Raw genomic sequence first — 14,272 nt, forward strand, 5'->3', positions numbered from 1 at the left:
GGGCATGCAGTCTCTCCCTGCGCAACAAGTGATATTCCGCCCAAACTCTGTATGCTATGGGCTCCCCAACACTGTTCCTGCACATAACAAGTGCTTAATCAAGTGACATCTGTTCGGGAACATCGAAGTAACATGTTTTCACAACAAAACATATTTCATTAAACTGTTGACAGCTCCTCTCTCTGCGTGCTTGAGCAAGTCATAAAGGAGAGAGGGGAAGTAGATGGAAACGCACGGTGGTGAAATATTCTGTAGCCTATTAATTATGAAAATATAAAGAATTATGAAATCCCCCAAATTCCCTGGTACTCCCTGGCTATTCAAAATCCAATAGAAATGCACTATTGAACCAACAGCATTGCCTAGGCCTATACTTTCTCTCTGAGACTCATGAATAGAAACTTTGGAGTGTAGCATAAGGTAACCAGTCCATCTAGTATGCATAATAATACAGTCCACACTCAAAAGTGATTACTAGAGTATGTTTATAGGCTAACCGATTAAATACATTTTAAATCAGTTTTTTAAATGTTATTCTGCAAGCTTGGGCTCATACATGTATATATAGGCCTATGCATATGTATAAGCTCTAATTTTGCATATGGGAGCGCTGTCCATTTCGTTAGACATCCACAATGACCATGTTTTCCACTCAGTTTCAACCTGTTGCTGAACTTCTTTCTTCAAATTGATCAATCACAGTGAGCTGAGTTTTAAAAGCACAATACTGGGTTTGAGTGTTTGATGTGATTTTCGATTGCATTGATGTCAGAGTGGTTAGAAGGACAATATAGCCCTGAGTACCAGGCCATTAGTGAGTTGGATACTACCAACGCATGGCCTGAGTGCATAAGAGGAGATTTCCATGACTCAACAGTCATGTAGAATTTTACTGCTGTCATGACCCATGACTGTAATACGGTCACCACAACGCCCTTATGCCTAATGTGTAGGGAGGCTGTGTGTGGTGTGTGTGTGTGTTGGTGTGTGTGTGTGTGTGTGTGTGTGTGTGTGTTGTTGTGTGTGTGGTGTGGTGTGTGTGTGTGGTGTGTGTGTGTGTGTGTGTGTGGTGTGTGGTGGTGTGGTGTGTGTGTGTGGTGTGGTGTGTGTGGTGGGACACATTGTTGGCCCTTGGCCTGAGGGTGAGTAAAAAAAAAATATATATGCTTAAAAACTGGAATTAAATGATCCTCCATCATTGTGACGTTGGAATAATGAATCAAATGCATTATTATTTGAATATTGAAAGGGTGTAGGCAACAGAGAAGGGCAGAGAAGGGTGCAGTTTGAAGTCATGTGGAAGTGGTGCTGGAGATGGAGGCGTTGGGAGCAGAGGTGATGTCGTTAATGTTTGTGTGCATCAGTCTGTTGTCTTTTGTCTGTGTATGTTTATATTGTTTGTACATTTTATTAAAATAGTTTTGAAAAAATAAGAAAAATAGAAAAAAAGTTTGTTATGGTTGTTTGTTATCTTTGTGAATGACCCCACTCTGTCCAGGCCCGGTAAGATGGACTTTAAATTCAGAGGGCTATCGATTCTGATGAGTTTTCTCATGGAATTTTATCTGTTGCTTTATTGTATCTTAAAGATGAAACTGAATACTTCGTTGTGACACAAGCTGACTTCCTTGTGCTACAAGTTACTATATTCAGTACCAGCTGTACCAGCTGTGTTCTCACGATGGTCTCTTTGTGTTTCTGTGGTCTTGTTCGTTCTGCTGACCATGTTCTCACAGTTATTAGTGGTTTGTGGTCAGTGGAAGACTCTCCCCATGTGTCTCCTGGCCTGGTCTCTTCAACCTCTCTTCCATACACAGTTTGCCAGTGGTTCTGGACTGAAGCCTCCACCCCTCCCCTGTCTTTAAGGTTTGCTGCCAGTGGGTCTAAAGCGAGCATCCCATGCCTGTACAGTCTCCCCTTTCCTCACCCCCCTCCCTCCTTTCCTTTCCCCTCTCCTAACCCTGCCAGTGTGTCTGACTGTGCAGCTCCAGCTCTCTCCCCTGCACAGTGTCTGCCAGTGGCTCTGGTCTGGAGTAAGCAGCTCTCTCCCCTGCACAGTGTCTGCCAGTGGCTCTGGTCTGGAGTGAGCAGCTCTCTCCCCTGCACCTGTCTCTTATACACATCTAGATGTGTATAAGAGACAGGTGCAGCAAAAGTTGCAGGGAAAAAATATGTCATCCGCCTATGCTCTCGAATAACGAATGGAGGCGCTTTCCCGCCTGTTCGTTCGGATAGGCTACTTTGGTTATTTCNGACTCTCCCCATGTGTCTCCTGGCCTGGTCTCTTCAACCTCTCTTCCATACACAGTTTGCCAGTGGTTCTGGACTGAAGCCTCCACCCCTCCCCTGTCTTTAAGGTTTGCTGCCAGTGGGTCTAAAGCGAGCATCCCATGCCTGTACAGTCTCCCCTTTCCTCACCCCCCTCCCTCCTTTCCTTTCCCCTCTCCTAACCCTGCCAGTGTGTCTGACTGTGCAGCTCCAGCTCTCTCCCCTGCACAGTGTCTGCCAGTGGCTCTGGTCTGGAGTAAGCAGCTCTCTCCCCTGCACAGTGTCTGCCAGTGGCTCTGGTCTGGAGCGAGCAGCTCTCTCCCCTCCACAGTGTCTGCCAGTGGCTCTGGTCTGGAGAGAGCAGCTCTCTCCCCTGCACAGTGTCTGCCAGTGGCTCTGGTCTGGAGCGAGCAGCTCTCTCCGCATCCATCTGGCAGAGAGGCCTAAGTGTTATTTATGCAGGGATGGAGAAATCTCTCCCCTCCCATTTCCCCAGCCGTCCATAAAGCTAAATCATCACTGGACCGACCTCAGTTACAGTCACTGTCAGACTAGGGGCTCTATTCAATCCGTGTGGCGGAAGTTCAGCGTTACAGCGTGATCAAAATGTAAAGTCAATGTTCCTGCATTAGTGGAGACTGCATTCACGGTAAACGCTGCATATTTAGTCTCAATCGGTTGAGCGATTGAGATTGAATAGAACCCTAGGTCCTAGGCCTGAGTCTTCTGTTGGCACAGTATCCAAGTGAAAGAAAATGAAGCCTGGAATAAACATGGTATTAATCAATCACAGTTCGAAATTTAACTAGACAGCGTTTCTCGCCCAATAGCTATAACATCACCCTATTATTTGGGAAAGCTGGTTACATTATGCAGCTCTCAACTCTACGTACTGTTACAAGCTTTAACACATAGGCCTAATGGGCTTGTAGGAAATGTGGGTAGGTTTATTATCCTATACTCACTGTAAAGGATGCTTTGTGGGTGTCTTAGCTGATACAGTATCATGTTATGACTTGATTTGTTGTTGTCACGACTCCCGCCGAAGTCGGCTCCTCTCCTTGTTCTGGCGGCTCTCGGCGGTCGACGTCACCGGTCTTCTAGCTATCGCCGCTCCACCTTTCATTTTCCATTTGTTTTGTCTTGTTTTCCAGCACACCTGGTTTTACATCCCCTCATCACTCTACATGTATATTATCCTCTGTTCCCCCCATGTCTGTGTGTGTAATTGTTCTTTACGTTTATTGCGTGACGCGACAGGCTGTTTTTTTCCGGGTATTGTTTTGAATCCGTGGTATTGTATTGTTGTACATTATTTTGTGTGACCAGTGCGCTATTCGCTTTTGCCTTTGGCTGGAGTGTTGTGACGCTGTTGCGTCCGACTGATTTGCTTCTGCCAATTAGAGTGTGCCTGTTCACTCATCTCTGCTCTCCTGCACCTGACTCCAGTTGACCAGTTGCGCACACAGTCTGACAGTTGTGTTATTGTGTAGTGTGTTGTTCATCACTGACAGGTGAGCTTTCTCTCTCAGTGTGATCCCTCAGGGTTTATCCCATGTGTTGATATGGCTGGCCTATGAATGCATTGTGTCGTAATTAATTAACAGGGAACTTCTAAAATGCTTTTGAGGATGATATGATGAACCTGAACTCACGAGGTGTGTGTGTATGTGAGAGAGAGAGAGAGAGAGAGAGAGAGAGAGAGAGAGAGAGAGAGAGAGAGAGACGCGCTGTGTCCATAATATCCACACTTGCGTTCTTAATAGTAGGCTTTTTGGTAATGCAAAAATAGACCGTTTTAAAGTATGTGCAATTTCGAAAATGTATTATGCTTTAAATGCCAGGATGTCATACTTATTTAGGCTGCACACTATTGAGGAAGATAATCATCTTTTCACACCCACTTGTGTTTGACAGAATAGGGGACGCACTCCACAAACATAAACGACTGGCAGGGAACAGGTGCAGTATGGACGATAAGTATGTTGATATTTATTGGTTACTGCATATGTTTTTACTAAACATTATGCTGTAAATATTAATATGTAGTATGATTGATTAGTACACAGTATGTCGTTTTAGTAAGTAGAAGGCAAGGCAGAGTTTGGACACAGCTACAGTGTGTGTTCAAGACACACACTGACCTGTTTAATGCTAGTATCATTTCTCAACCCTGACTTGTCAAGAAGGGATTCAGCGGGGTGGCAGTGAAATGCATATGTGGACCATCTGGGTGATGTTATGTGCATAACATTTCTCTCCCTGCATGTTTTGACAATTGCTCTCCTCAGACATAATAAATCATGGACAGAAATGAGCAGGTATTTGTGTTTAAAGTGTGTGTGTGTGTGCGTGTGCGTGTGCGTGCGCGTGGGCGTGCGTGTGCGTGTGCGTATGTGTGTGTGTGTGTGTGTGCGTGCGTGCGTGCGTGCGTGTGTGTGTGTGTGTGTGTGTGTGTCTGCGTGTGTGGGAGCAGATACATGTGTTGGCCGGTATGAGAGATGGGTCTAGGGATATACTCCTGACCTATTGTAGGGCTCGGCGCTGGCACAGCAACTGTGATATTCCTTTGGACCGGGATGAAAAAGTACCAGGATATTAGCATGTCAGAATCTATTTCTCTACTCTCTCTCGTACAGAGCCTTAAGAAAGACTGTTGAGAGCTAATAGAAAGGGAGAGCAGGAGGCTGTGTGATCTGTTTGAAAGGGAAAAGAGCAACGGGTGACATACTGTATGAATTGAGGCATAAACAATTATGTCATTCATCGCAAACTCAATGAGTGGATATGTCATGACTCGTGACTCACACTGCTCTGTATGAATGAGAACGGTAATCAAGTGTGATAACTTCTTTACATCAAGGCATGTGATTAGACAGATGTTGTCATGGTGAGATGGAGGATGGAGGTTCGTTGGGAGGGTTAGTTAGAAGAAGACGGCTCTGACGTTGTCACTGGGCACGTAAGTGCATATGTAAGCATATACTGTGTGTGTGTGTGTGTGTGTGTGTGTGTGTGTGTGTGTGTGTGTGTGTGTGTGTGTGTGTGTGTGTGTGTGTGTGTGTGTGTGTGTGTGTGTGTGTGTGTGTGTGTGTGTGTGTGTGTGTGTGTGGTGTGGACGTCGCTAGGCAGGACTCGGCTAGGTTAGGCTTGGCCGGTGGCTTCGCTGTAATCCACATAAATCCAACAGATCGTTTTACAACAGCCTGTAAATTGGAGCCATTCGAAAGAGCTGCTCGCCCCACAGAGTGTGTGTATGTGTAAATGTGTGTCTTGGTGTACATGGGTGTGTAGTTAGCTAGTTTGTGCAAAAATGTGCATCGATCCAGGCAGAGTATCCATCAACCGCAGGACAAACAAATCTGAACCCGGACCAATTCTTATAACGACCAAATGAAATAATGATCCTCAACAACGTTGGAAAACCAGGAAATAGCTAGGCGGGCCCAAAAAATGCCTCCAATTTCTCCAGCTTTTATTCCACTCGTTTGGGCCTGGACACTGGCCCGAAGGCATCGACCACAAACTGAATGAGAGAAGCCCAAGAGCCCTGGGCCTGAAACCAGCACCACCGGCCTGTTTTAGAAGCCGAAACTCCCTAACAGTTCAATACTTGGGGTCCTCTGGCAGGGACCGGGCTTTGGGACCTCTCTCTGACAATGACTCCATGGAAAGGAAGGAGAAAACAAAGGGCTCATCGCCGACTCAGAGCCTGGCTTTTTGTCACCGACCAGGGGAGTGTGTGTGTTGGTGCTTTTGTGTGTGTGTGTGTGTGTGTGTTGTGTGTGTGGTGTGCTTGTGTGTGTGTGTGGTGTGTGTGTGTGTGTGTGTGTGTGTGTGGTGTGTGTGTGTGTGTGTGTGTGTGTGTGTGTGTGTGTGTGTGTGTGTGTGTGTGTGTGTGCGTGTGTGTGCGTGTTTTGTGCGCGCAAGTGTGTGTGTTTAATTAGTCCAGCATGCGTCTTAAATCCCACTCCGCATAGCTGCTTCATGACTGACGGCTTGGAAAACCTGGAAGTGACAAGGAGCAGGGGAGGTCACCAGAGGGAGAGAAAGGGGATGAAGGAGGAGAGAAGAGAGTGACGGGGGGAGCTACGGCGTGTTCCACTCACGCGATCTGGAATCACCGCTAGTACACTAAAGTCACTCCTCCTTGTTCTGATCCAACCATCATCGTGCGCTAACTAAACAAGAATGCACCATACCCAAATGAGGCACTATATCATCCTACATCATGATCATTTGATTACTGATACCATCGGCTGTAATGACAGTGAAGACATCTATTATGATGTGTACTGGGCCTATAAAGTGGGGCTGGGGCTGGCGTCCACCTGTCAGTCACAGCTAACCACAGACTCTCCAAGAGACATGGGAGCGGATTGTAGCTTTAATGATATAGACATCCACAGGATTTCAGACTCACGCCTTATCAGAACATCAGAGGACAATCTCAGACTATCTCACTGGCTGTGTCATTATTAGTGTTGGTATTAGATCATGCCTGACTGTATGCCTGGTTATCCTACAGTATCATCTGTCCACATCCTTCCACATTCTCTATCTATTCTATTTTGACTGGGCAGCTCAATATGCTCAAAACGAGCACAAACCCAGGGCTGGGAAAGTAGAAACCTATAGTTCCTGTATGTTAGCTCCTGTTAGGCTCCCACACTAATAATCTCTGGCCTCAATAATCTACACGTGACTGCAGTCTCCCACTTATCATGTTTGGGAGGTAATTCTACTCCACTGGAAGAGAGTAAGAGGGCCCAGATGTTCTGGTTCTGAAGCTCCTATCCAGGTTCGTCTCTCACCACCCCACCTGCTGTCAGTTACTGTGGAACGCCTGCCATGGAATTCTCCAACACTTCTCTTAAATTAAACCCTTCTAGTCCCAGCTGGTTCCTGAGAGAGAAGAGAGAGGAGGGGGAGACAGGGAGAGAGAGAGAGAGAGAGAAGAGGAGAGAGAGAGAAGACAGGCTGAAAGAGAGAGAGTGTGGGAGAGTGGATCCATCTTTTTTTTGGGCTCCCTCTGCCTGCTCCTTTTAACTCAACAAGCCTGATGTGCAGAGCCACTGTGACCTGACCTACACCAGACCAGACCTGGACTAGATGATGGAGAAGAGAGGGAGAGAGAGGAGAGAAGAGAGAGAGGAGAGGAGAGAGAGAGAGAGAGAGAGAAGAGAGAGCGAGAAGAGAGAGGGAGAGAGAGAAGATAGAGAGAGATGAGAGAGAGAGAGAGAGAGCAAGAGAATCGTTCGATTAATGGAATTGCTAACTTCAAATGTACGGTATTGTACAAAAAAAGTATCTGAGCCCTTGTTGGAATCTACCCTGGGATACAATTGTCATAAAATTGTATATTTGTTTATCTAAGTCACTCCAGTAGACAAACAGCCAGTGCTCTGCGTTATAACTGTGTCCGCTTAAACTTAATAAACACAAGGCAATTATATGTTTTCGATGTGCTTATTATGAAACACAAGTCCGTGTAAACATTCAAGTACAAAAAGTATGTGAAGCTCCGTTGGATTGTAATAACTTGGTTAAAGACCATCCTTTGGCAGCAATGAAACTTCAAGACCCAAACATTTCCTGTAGTTGTGGGATCAGACTGGCACCACGGTCAGTGAGGAATTTTGGACCGTTCCTCTTTACAAAACTAGTTTTTCAGTTCAGCAATCATTCATGGGATTGGTCTTGGTGTGGAACGCTCCTTTGAGGCATGGCCAACACGCATCCAATCGGGTTGAGGGGTCAGGACCCTGACTGGGCCACTCCAGAAGGCGTAATTTTCATGTCTGTGTGAGCCATTTCCTGTTGAGTTGATTTAACGTTGATTTGGGTTGTTTGTCCTGTATGCCATCACCCAATTCTGTTGACGCTTCAATTCCGCGGTGAGACAGATAAGCCTTACATTCTCCTAGCAAAGATGTCTCTGATAAACTTGGGAAGTTGGGCTTTTTATCCGTCGATGATAGCAAGCTGTCCAGGCCCTGAGCAGCAAAGCAGCCCCAAAACAGTGATGCTGCCCTCCAGCCATACTTTACAGTTGAGATGAAGGTTTTCGATTGTTGGTGTGCTGATCGTCCTCTTTTTTCATACCAACACATTAGTATGTGTCGCCTTCCAACACTCAACTTTAGTTTAATTGTCCACAAACATTTGTTGCGCAAGTAGCGGGGCTGTGGAACATCCAGGTGTTCTTTCGCAAACTTCAGACGTGCAACAATGGTTTTTTTGGACAGCAGTGGCTTCTTCCGTGGTGTCCTCCCATGAACACCAATCTTGTTTAGTGTTTTACGTATCGTAGTCTCGTCAACAGAGATGTTAGCATCTTCCAGAGATTTCTGTAAGTCTTTAGCTGACACWCTAGGATTCTTCTTAACCTCATTGAGCATTCTGCTCTGTGCTCTTGCAATCATCTTTGCAGGACGGCCACTCCTATGGAGAGTAGCAACAGTGCTGAATTTTCTCMATTTATAGACAGTTTGTCTTACCGTGGACTGATGAACATCAAGGCTTTTAGAGATACTTGTGTAACCCTTTCCAGCTTTATGCAAATCAACAATTCTTAATCTTAGATCTTCTGAGATCTMTTTTGTTTGCAGCATGGTTCACATCAGGTAATGCTTCTTGTGAATAGCAAACTCACATTTTGTGAGTGTTTTTTATAGGGCAGGGCAGCTCAAACCAACATCTCCAATCTCATCTCATTGATTGGACTCCAGGTTAGCTGCCTCCTGACTCCAATTAGCTTTTGGAGAAGTCATTAGCCTAGGGGTTCACATACTTTTTCCAACCTACACTGTGAATGTTTAAATTATGTATTCAACAAGAAAAATACAATAATTTGTGTTATTAGTTTAAGCACACTGTGTTTGCCTATTGTTGTGACTCAGATCAAATTTTATGACCAATTTATGGAGAAATCCAGGTAATTCTAAAGAGCTCACATACTTTTTCTTGCCACTGTATGTGGTAACAGAGAGGAGAGAATAGGAGGGCGTCTTTGAGACACTATTGAAACCAGACCCACTGTTCTCYGTTACATGAGCTCTTCTCTTTTATCCGTACTGTAGCTACAGAATCAGACCGAGAACATACACGATGACCTGAAGGCACCCGTTTGTTTTGSCAGTTTGTCTGGCCAGCTCCAGTCCAATGTTGATGTAGTATGTGATAGGTACATTGGTCCAATATGTCATTCATCACATTTTAGTTTATGAAGAAAGTATGCTGTGCCCAATACACTAATTTGCTTCAAGAAAAACACCATATTCTACCTCACCAGGTACACATACTGTACAACTGACTGCACAGCTGCAACAACAAGAGATCCCTTCTGAATGGAAATTCTCTGCTAAACACGCTAACACGTTAAACCTATCTTGACACACCATACGTAGTGCCGTTTCAAACAGAGGGAAAGTGTGATGCATTAAACTGCATTATTATCAGTCACCTTATAATTTCCTGGCTCTGCAGCTCTCTCTCTCTCTCCTGTACAGGATTCTCTATCCTCTCTGTCTTGTATTTAAAGTCGTTGACCTTTACACGGCTTCTCTCTGTCTCGGGTCCGCTGCCAATTTGGTTTCCATTAGCCCTATGGTGTCTCTGCTGTGGCTCGCATGTCTCACATAGACAGACGGCCATTTTGGCTCACGTACACTATAATGACCTGTCAGTAATCTGCAAATTGAATGTCTAAACATCAAATAAGAAACCGTGTGTTTCACAGCTAGTCGAGGTCAGGTTGACGCAGTTTCCATGTGTGCGGTTCATTACAACAAACAAACTTGTGTCTTGCAGTTGCTCGCTTCCAACAAGTTAATGTGTGAGCTAAGACAGACATGTTTGTGTGAACTGACATACTGTAATAATAGGCCTCAGACAAAGGCCTGCTTGTTGGAGCTGACAGCTCTGAGTAAATATGACTAAAACAAAGGGCTTTTGTACTGAGCTCTTATGTGTCTCAGTGATACAATCTGTGGAAGGTTGCCAATCAGCAAGGGTCCGGACAGAGCATGTTGCTGTGTTCTCTTACCCTTAAAGAGAAAGAGACATGACTTTGTAGGCATTACGATTACTGTAGCTTCCCTTTCAGCTGTTTTATAGAAGTGAGATCCAGTGATGTTGGAGCCAGAGAAAATTGAGTCCTGTGGTGACTGGGACGGCCTAGCTGTCTCTACTGTCTTTGAACCTGGTGTGAGTGTCTCTTTCTTATTCTCTTTCTCCTTGCCTTTCTCTCTCTCACTCACACACGCACACACATACGTTCCCTCTCAGGAAGAGTTGGTGGTGTCTGCCTTTTGTCTCCTGGTCTGCGATCAGAGGGTTCAGAGCAGCGTAGCAGGTGGCGGTCAACCCTGAGTGCTGAGCTTGTCTCACACAGCCAAAAGAGAAAAAGCGAGGCCGTATGTGTGTGTCTCTCTCTCACACACATATACATACACACACACACACACCTCAGACCTGTGCTCCTCTCCCAAACAGAGAGCTGCCAGTGAAACATTCCAACCCTGTGCTGGTCTTTTGTCTCCTCTGAAAGTTATGAAAAACCAACAGCTTTGAGATAGACTGGCTCTCCAACCCCAGGCCAAGGGAGTGTACCATTTCGACTAATGTACGACCCTGTCTTGCCTCTTCCTCAACCCTGTGCTGCCTCCTCCTCATCACCTCCTCATTTCCAAGAATGTCTGTTGGTTGAGCAATGGAATGAGAAGAAGGTTTGAAGGAGGTGGATTAGTCCGAGGCTGTTTAGCTTAGCGTCTGTCTCGCCTCTTCCTCCTCCTCATCACCTCCACGCGTCTAAGAAGCCTGTCAGCTGTCGGTTGTACAACGGGAGGTGGAGGAGGGTGAGGAGGAGGTCTGGAGGAGGTAGGATTAGCAGAAGGACATCTAGCTTAGTGTGGTGGGGATGTCAACGCCTTGGCAGGACGTTGCCCATGATTGTTTTGACTAGAGGATGAAACCCCAATCCTCTGTCTTGTTCAATCGCTCTCTCCCCTTACATTCCTCCACTCCTCTCTCCCCTCTTTCCTCTGCTTTCTGCGGACAGCTGGGCCATCTCCATAATCATCTCCCTCCTCTCTTTCCTCTCTCCTCCCTCGTTTCTCAGACGCCTCACAGTTGGCTATTCTTCTCACCCCCTTGTCACAGCCTACAACACCTCAAACCAAGACCAAACCAAGATCTTCTGGTCTAGTCTGGGTCTTTCACAGAAGTAATTTCATTTTAGCCTTTGATAGATTACGATTATATGATTTTATATAATTCCCCAACCGTATGCCACACAGCTTTACAGGGATGCCCAGTATTTACATTGTAGGCCTGTATTGGGTCGTAGTCCACTCCAGGGGTGCATGCTTACACCTCATGCCGGTTCTCTCCACTTCATCAACCCAGTGCACTACGACCCCTGTAAAACGCAGTGGCCCAGCTACTGCTAATAGACTGTAAGAATCGTACTAACACTCCCAGTGACTTACTCAGTCCCCTACAGGACCCCTCTGGGCTGGAGGAGGACCCCTCTGGGCTGGAGGAGGACCCCTCTGGGCTGGAGGAGGACCCCTCTGGGCTGGAGGAGGTCATGGAGTAGGTCGTGTTTACTGAGTAGTCATCTCGACACCCAAAACTCACGTGTGCTCTGGTCAGCTAGCTCCTCAATTTAACATTTTATTTGTTAACTCTGTCACAAGAGACTAACTGAGCAGAATAATGTACCTACTGTCTACAGCTGGACTGCACTGCCTCCTTCCCAGGGCCAGAGACTGGGGCGACCTACTAATGCTAACTATATCCAGGTCATGACTCTTGATTACTGTTACCATATTTAATGCTGTTTAGGTCATGTTTTATCACCCTATTAAAACTTAAGTTCATGACAGTAGGAGTGTCCATTAACTGAATTATTCTTACAGCTATTGTGTCAATGTCAGGGGTGGCTGGCTCCGTGTGTCTTCCTTAGTTATCTTGTCATGTGGAGGATGAGGTTTTTGGGGGGTCTAAGGCACTGCAATTCAGTGCTAGAGATGTCACTACAGATCCTGGTTCGCTTCCAGGCTGTATCACAACCAGCCGTGATTGGGAGTCCCATAGGGCGGTGCACAATTGGCCCAGTGTCGTCCGGATTTGGCCTGATTTGGTCATTGTAAATAAGAATTTGTTCTTAACTGACTTGCCTAGTTAAATTAAATAAAAATCTTACTGTCTGTAATTGAATGAATTACAATGTGAGGGTTCAGCCACAGGTTAACGTCTGATTAAGGATTGTGAAATATTTAAAGGTGGCGAAAAGACAGAGCATTTCTCGCTGCCTGAGTTTCCCCCTGTTCCCGCTTCTTCTCCCCCGCCTCCCCTCCCGCTGTTTTGTCAGCAATAAGAAACCCAAGCTGGAATATTAATTAATTTATGTATGATTACCATGTGGGGAGAATACTTTTTTCTCCCCATAGAGACTGTTGCTGTGTGCCAAAATACTGTTGCCACATCAGAATAACTGTTCCTCTCAGCCTCTGACTCCCTCTAGTGGTCACAATCTGACATTACCACCACCAGCACTTCTGCAGACCTACTACAGTATATATACAACCAAGTCAAATCTCTATCTTCTATCCACAACCTATGCACTTCGTGTGGATCTGAAATTATGTTGTTCACTAACCCTGCCTCATACGCTCTCTCCCTCCCTCCCTCTTCTCTCTGAGGTTATGGGAACCTTGGTGCTGGTGGTGTTGGGGGCGGTGGTCTTGGTGTTGGAGGATATGGAGCTGGTCCTGGAGCCACCGGTCTAGGAACAGGAAGCTTTGGAGGAGGAGGAGGATACGCTAAGCCTGGAGGTACAGTAGCACAGTGTGACATCAAGTTCTTGGCCCACCAGTAGTACTGACCCTATGTCTTAGTGCTGTTCAAGCTAATATTATGCTAAATGACCACTTAGGCTACCCATCACTCCTGGCCACATTAGAGCACTTCACAATATGACACAATGAGACACTGAGAGTGTTAAAGGGTTGGATTAATAACCCCCACCGTCACTCTCCTCAGCTGGTTATGGAGGAGGCTCGCCGTATGGAGGAGGCTCGCCGTATGGAGGCTCGCCTTATGGAGGAGGTGGTGCTGGGGGCTTCTTCCCTGGAGGTGGTCTGGGACAGAAGGCAGGACCCAAACCAGGCTATGGGGCAGGAGCTGGACTACAACCAGGTACTGTACAGACAGAATAGATCCTCAAAGCCATGTTTCTCTACTGTACTTCTGTGGATCAGCTTTGGTCTACGACAGGTATTCCCAAACGCAATGCTGTCGGGGGTACGCCAAATAAAAATGTGATTCACATTTTTATTCACATTTTCAAACAGTACATTTACATTTTCCAACGGGGCTATACATTTAAGTGAGGTTTTTTTCTTGCCTGAGTAGCCTTGTTTCACTGCCAAAAACAAAATTAAACCATCTAGTTAATGTTCACTGAAATAACAACACAATGTCAAATACAGGTAGCCTAGTCAAATAATGAACATCCAATCACATTAACCATTACTCTCTCGTGAGAAACCTTCACTCTTGCGCAGACATTTAGAAATGAAACATGACAATTTGAAAAATAAGCCACAGGACTTTTTTGAGCGAGAATAAAGACGACTTTCGAGTAGTAAGACATGTATAAAAGTAACAGATACCATTAATAAAAAGAGGCTAGAAGCGTCCTATATGGTGAGCTACCGAGTGGCTAGGACAGGCAAGCCCCATACCATTGTGGAGGACTTAATTATTCCTGTTGCCGCGGATATGGCAGGGGACAATGCTGGGGGAAAAGGCCAAAAAAACTATACAGACAATGCCTTCATCAAACAACACTGTTTCACGAAGCATCAGTGACATGGCAGGAGATGTTTTGAAACAATTACTGTTTCGCATACAAGCCAGTGAATTCTATGCGTTACAGCTGAATGAATCAACAGACGTGGCGGGCCTGGCACAGCTCCTGGTATATGTACGTTTC

The 14,272-nt window shown here is 45.8% G+C and overlaps 1 protein-coding gene across 14 annotated transcripts in view; it reads left to right on the forward strand.

Moving 5' to 3' along the window:
• LOC111959085 (elastin) overlaps positions 1 to 14,272 on the forward strand; it is an 81,887-nt gene that overhangs the window by 30,193 nt on the left and 37,422 nt on the right. For all 14 annotated transcript variants that reach the window (XM_070437438.1, XM_070437440.1, XM_070437451.1 and 11 more), the window contains 2 exons: positions 12,978 to 13,109; positions 13,318 to 13,473. In XM_070437438.1, coding sequence (XP_070293539.1) covers positions 12,978 to 13,109; positions 13,318 to 13,473 — 288 coding nt within the window. The remainder of the gene's footprint in view (positions 1 to 12,977; positions 13,110 to 13,317; positions 13,474 to 14,272) is intronic.

This window comes from Salvelinus sp. IW2-2015, linkage group LG4p, assembly GCF_002910315.2.
Source record: "Salvelinus sp. IW2-2015 linkage group LG4p, ASM291031v2, whole genome shotgun sequence".
Lineage (NCBI taxonomy): Eukaryota > Metazoa > Chordata > Actinopteri > Salmoniformes > Salmonidae > Salvelinus > Salvelinus sp. IW2-2015.